The 6,000-nt window shown below is 44.8% G+C and overlaps 1 protein-coding gene across 2 annotated transcripts in view; it reads left to right on the top strand.

Moving 5' to 3' along the window:
- Nucleotides 1-1,100: 1,100 nt before the first annotated feature.
- The window catches only part of MDFIC (MyoD family inhibitor domain containing), a 49,140-nt gene continuing 44,240 nt past the window's right edge, over nucleotides 1,101-6,000 (top strand). For both annotated transcript variants that reach the window (XM_042872763.1, XM_042872762.1), the window contains exons 1-2: nucleotides 1,101-1,185; nucleotides 3,112-3,264. In XM_042872763.1, the coding sequence (XP_042728697.1) occupies nucleotides 3,174-3,264 (91 nt within the window). In that variant the 5' untranslated portion in view covers nucleotides 1,101-1,185; nucleotides 3,112-3,173. The remainder of the gene's footprint in view (nucleotides 1,186-3,111; nucleotides 3,265-6,000) is intronic.

Genomic DNA, 6,000 nt, shown 5'->3' with positions numbered 1-6,000 from the left:
TAGGATTTTGTTTTCCAGAAATGTTCAATAAGGAAAGAAACACAGAGAAGGCTTTTAGAAAACTTTTACCTGACTACAAACCATACTTACTGCATTTAAAAATGTTTTGAGCTTACCTTCACATTCACCTCCCAGATCTGCCATTATGATCTTGAAAAGCATACCTGAATTTTCTAATCTAGCAATGAGGTGGTGGAGTCACCGACCCTGGGGGTGTTCAAGGAAAGACTGGATGTTGTGTTGAGGGACATGATTTAGTGGGAGCTATTGGTAATAGGTGAACGGTTGGACTGGATGATCTTTGAGGTCTTTTCCAACCTTGGTGATTCTATGATTCTATGAATGAAGGAGTGTAGTGGAATAGTGCAACAACCTGTACCCTGACTCCTGTAGTAAGATCTGTTGCGTCTCGTGTTTGTAATATACTTGAGGGGCTGCTGCTGTTAGGCTGCCCACTCCCTCAGAAGTTTTAATAATAGTTAAACTTTAAAAAACAGTATGAAACAATCAGTTTAGATTAGCAGTGTTAGGCTGCCAGGAGTGTGCCATATTGTTGGCTTCTGCCAATGAACTTTGCCTACCTGCGGTATCTCACTAACAGTGACCACATCTGGATCTATCTTTTCACAATCAGTAAAACAACTGTGGTACAAGCAGCACCACAGCTCTTCAATGTAGTTGAATGTGTTGCACAGTATTTTTAATGTTATTTCAGTGAACTGAACTTTTTGCATATTGAATTATCTGAACTTGTTTTATTTGATTTTACTTGGGCTTATTGTACACTGCATCAATGGCAGTACGGCAACATCATCTGAAGATCCAATTCAGCTCATTCATTTGGTTGTTTCAATCTCTATATAGGCAGCTACCTTCAGCAGAACCTTCACACAGTGAGTTCATGCCATCATCTTTTTGAAAAAGATAAACTGAACACCAAGACATTCACCATGTGTGTGTTATAGATAAGGTTAAAAAAAAATCAACCGTAAAACCTGCATGGTATCTGCTAGATAGACACGCATTATCCAATGAAACATTTTGAAGGCAGGGTGTGGCCGGCTAAGTTGTTGCTCCTCCCACTGTTCTGTGCTGTTTCCCAGTTTCAGAGGGAAAAACACAGGCTTGGACGTTGAGGATGAGTCATAACTGCTCTTCTGCTACTGACTCACTTGTGAGTTTGAGGTAAGTCCTTCTACCTTATGCCTGAAGTGCTCTGCCTTCAGGGCAGCGAGGAGAGAAGCAGCTGTTGTATACTGGTGCTGTGGAAAGTTATGCAATGTTTTCTTAGATGAGAAGTGCAGATATTGATACCCATATTATTATTATGCAATGCAATATAAGTTTGTGTACACTAAATGGAATTTTTACTTGGCTTCTTCTGGACATAGTGCACTTTTTTTTCCATTATATCATGAAAAAGCTTAAAGAAATATTACATTGTACCAAAGAACATCTTAGTTTACTGAAATACTTAAAAATGATCGTATTTCTCGGCAGAAAATATATAAACCTGAAATAGCATTTCTTAGTAGTTGCATCACACTTACCTCTTGCACCAATAGTGACCAATAATAAAGCTGAACAGTGATGGCTTTTGCAATTAGAAGAGGCCCTAAAGTGGGTGGTGTCCCAAAGGAAATGGCTCCTACTCAGGTATTTACGCTGTACCGTCAGTATGTGAGCATTGCAGGGAAATGCTCAGCTTTAAGAAGAAAACTCTTAATATCTGACCACATTACTTAGTACTTATGATATCAGAAGCAATAACCATCAGTTCTCTTTTCCCATGTTAGGATGCAGCCAAATTTATAATTTGGCTATTTTTAATTCCCAGTTCCAACTTCCTAGAAGGTACCTGCTTGTCCACTGTGATGGGAGACAGCAGTAAATCATCTTCACTAAATCATGCTAGAATTTCTATCTTTTAAAGAAATTACAGACTAAAGACGAACATGTAATAAGAGAGGTGTACAGAGCTGCAGTAGGATGTGCAAGGTATCTTAATGTACGGGTACATTGGTGCATAGTGGCAACACTCCATAGTGTGGGCAGCAGCAGAGCATAAGCCAACCAAACCAATTGGTGTAATGGGAAAGAAATGTGTTTAGAGAACCACAGGTAAGGCTGCTAGGCAGGTACTAGCGGAAGGAGTGGTTTGCTCTCTGGGTTTCTGCAGCTGAAAAATACTTGTCCAGTCCTTCCTCCTCACATACCCGTGCTGTGGGCAGAGGCACACAGGCCAGGACAGGTGTGAGGGGCGGCAGGCCGGGCAGGCAGCAGAGCCCACAGCCCTGACCAGGCTACCAGGCTGCCCGCTTTCTGAGGCGCGACGGGGTGAAGGCAAACAGTAATCACCGCAACGCACAACTTCTGAGGCAGCGGCTGCACCATGAGAAGTGCCTCAGCCAAACCCTACAGCTGCAAGCACTGTCCAGGCATGAAAGCCTTCCTTTCAGGGTGGTGGTTGTTTTTTTTTTTTTTTTTTTTTTTTTTTTTTTCCTTTCTCCCTATTTCTGCCTGACGGGTTTCAGCCTCCCGGGGACTTCCCGTGGCGGGAGGCCCGGCTGGGGGCGGGGGGCGGCCCAGCCCGCGGCCCGGCGCTGGCGGGCGGCGGGACACGCACAGCGGCCGCCCCGAGCCGCGCTCGCCGCCAGCCGGAGTGGGATGTTTCATCGTCCGGAAATGATGGCAAAGCAGTGACTGCGGCGGCGGGGGGCCGGCGGGGGGCGAGTGCGGGTGCGTGAGTGCACGCGTGTGCCCGGGGGAAGGCCCGCGGGGCGCGCGAGGCGGCGGGCGCCGGGGGAGCGGGGACACGGAGGGGGGCCGAGCTGCGCGGCGGAGCGGGAGGAAATGCGGAGGTAGGGCGCGCCCCTCTGCGCCGCGTGGGGCCCCGCGCCCTCCGGCTGCCGGGCCGCCGTCGCCGCCCTCCCCCTCGCCCGCGGCCGCCGCCCCCCGGTCCCGCGGGTGTCGCCGCGGGGGGGCGGGCGGCGCGCCTGGCCGCGAAGTTGCCGCCGCTCCGTCGCTGTCCCTCCGCGGTCCCGCGCCCCGAGCCGTGAGTTTTCTGCGTAGAACGCGCTAACGAGTCCTTTCGCGTGCTTGTTCCTGCAGGGTGGCGTGTTAGTTCGGCTGGAGGGAGTGCAGGCTCTGCGCTACTCGGTGAGAGCTGGCAGATGTCCCAAGTGAGGGAACCTCTTCCTCCAGGGCCTGAAGGGCCAGAGCGGGCTCCGAGTGACGGCGGCGCTTTGATCTCGCTCCCTCGAGGTGAGTCGCTTTAAAGTTTCTCGGTAATTGTTGCGCCTTTTATTTGAATGATGCGTTTACTGACTCGTTCTGTGGGTTTTAACCCCTCGCTGCTGCCCGCTCCCGGCCCCTCCTGGGTGTACCTCTGTAACACTTTCACTACCCCGCCTTATTGTTTTAGCCAGAAATATTCTATGTAAAAAACGCAAAATGGGAAGAAGTAAAGGATGCACTGATGTCAGTGCTGCTTCTCACTGCTTGAAAAACTGCAGTCACTGAGAGGCAGATGCTGCTCCTTGAAACCGCCTCCTCATTGCTCAGCTTTGGCATTTGCTTTTTGGAGCTCTTTGCCAAGCTCTTCTTCTCAGCCCTGCAATGAGTTGAGAAGGGCAGTCCTGGGCCAGCATTGCTGCGCAGGTGGGAGGGCACACTCCTGTTTCTCCTCTTAGTTTATGTTGGTGCTGCGCCTAATGCCTGTTCATAGACTGTTCACTTGTTTTGTGTTTACTGCTCAACTGTTCTTCAGAAGCGTGTTCATCATAGCGAGAAATTCTTCAAACTGTGTGCAGTTTGCACTTGCACAGAGTGTATTGATGCTCTGATCACCTTCATGTAGAGGAGTTTGACAAGGTGTTCTGTAGGTTGTCCTCAAAGCAGGGCAGTGTGTTTGCCTGCTGAGTTCTGGCCTGTGAAGATGAGACTTATTTCTTTTCTTGCATTTACAGCTACTGCTTTGTTTTTCAGAGTTCTGACAGCAGTTTTTTGCCTCTGAAGAACAGACAAATAAGGTTGTTCAAAGGCTGTGACTTTATACATAAGAGGTTAACTTAGCAGAGCCTGGTAACTCGGTTGTGCAACAGCGGATTAAAGATGCAGCCTCTGCTTTTGTAACGTGGAAAATCAATAGCTGTGTGAAATCAAAGTTGAAGACTCATTTGAGAAACCAGAAAGTATCTGCAGCAAAGTTTTTTTTTTTTTTTAAAAAAAAAAGGTCTGGCAGGGAGACATATTAAATTGGCTTATACTTATCTTATTGTTTTGGGTTTGTTGTTTTTTTTTTTTTTTTGTCCTGGAGAATGACTCATAACTTCTAAACAGTAAAAAAAATAATAAAAGAAGATTAGATACAGAAGATCAGGCAGAACAGAACTCTCAGAATCACGTTTTGGCCAGAAAAGAACAGTATTTGTCATGCATGTTTATTTTCCACACTTTTCTCTGTCATGTGATCCAATGGCCACCCTGGTTAAATGCATTGTGTAGGCCATACATCAGAGTTAGGGGATTTTCAAGCCAGTGAGCAAAGTAGCCTAGAGAACAGTCTTCTTACAGTACCACTTTGAATTGTGTTTTAACTTTGAAATAAAGTTGTATATGGTTCAATTTCCATAAGATTTTCAATACCTGCTCTTTCTTCTTATGGAAGGTAAGGAGAAGAGCAGCGGCCTGCACACAGACAAGTTCTGTGCAGAGCCTGAAAGGCACAGCTTCAGCTCAGAGCTGTCAAAGTGAAAGGTTGTAGAGTGACTTTTTCAGGGATCACTAAGGTACAAAGTAGTGTAATGTGTTGACTGAGGTTTGCTCACTGGCCACACCTTTCAAGGCACATGCTCAGTTTTAAGGGACATGCATAGTTCACAGAAAGATAAAGCCTTTTTCATTTTTTTTTTACTCAGTTCAGCATTGAAATGTGCCTTTTAAAAAAAAAAAATTCTAGTGAACTTAGATTTAAGGATAACAGTGGATATTTGTTGCTTTTTTCAAGTCTAATTCTGTTGGGGAAATGGGGGTGGAAAGAGGAAGAGGTGAGTTCATAACATTTCCAGTCTATATTCCAGCATTTCTGTTGTCAGCTTTGCAGTGTGTGGTTACAGGGTTAGGTAGTTGAGATATTCCAGGACTGAAGATCTCAGATAATATATCTGGAACTTTCAACACCCTGCAGCACTTTCTGTACCATCCCACAGGACACACAAAGTGTACTGACTACAGTAGAATTTGAGGATAATTGTAAAAGCTGTGGCTGAAATTTTCATTATTTCTGAAAATGGGCTAGAGTTGTAGTAAGTTGAAATAATTATTAATTTACTTGGAATCATCTCGTAATAGACAGCTGATGACTCCTTATATTTACAATGACGTCTTTTTGGTTTGTGTCCACCTAGGAATAAAAATTCTTTAATCAGAAAAAAATAATTTACATATAGCAAAGTTTTAAGCACACCCTAATGACCAAGAATTTCTGTTTGATAGCATCATACTTTAACATGGGTTCTATATTTGTCTACCTGCTGTAGATATCTTGCATCCTGAGAACAAACTTCTGTTTTCTTCTGAAGTTTGGTGAGGTGTCATAAAAAAATCCAAATTTTGAGGTGCTCGTTTTGTTTGCTCTCATAAGTATTCAGATGCTCTCTTTTTCATAAAAGGAAAAGAAACTAACTGAACTGTAAATACTCAGCAAATAACTATGCTACAATGTGGAGGGAACAAACAAAAGAACTTCACTTTGGGTTGAGATTCAGCTTGGCCTACAGAGGTGGCATTCTCTGACTTTCTCAACTTGAGAGAACGTTCATGCATTGCCTTAAGCAATAGACTCTCTTATCTTCTCCACTGCCACTGTTCTTTTTCAGTTCATTTTATGATTTAACGCATATATAAATATTTCTGAGAATCTTTGGACTTTGCCCCTCCATACTGTGAGAGATAGTTGATGAAATGGTGCTCTTTTTTGGCAATATCAATATTCGGTTT

Source organism: Lagopus leucura, unplaced genomic scaffold (genome assembly GCF_019238085.1).
Source record: "Lagopus leucura isolate 7727_CA_CO unplaced genomic scaffold, USGS_WTPT01 Super-Scaffold_100008, whole genome shotgun sequence".
Taxonomy (NCBI): domain Eukaryota; kingdom Metazoa; phylum Chordata; class Aves; order Galliformes; family Phasianidae; genus Lagopus; species Lagopus leucura.
This window is presented reverse-complemented; position numbering and strand designations above follow the sequence as displayed.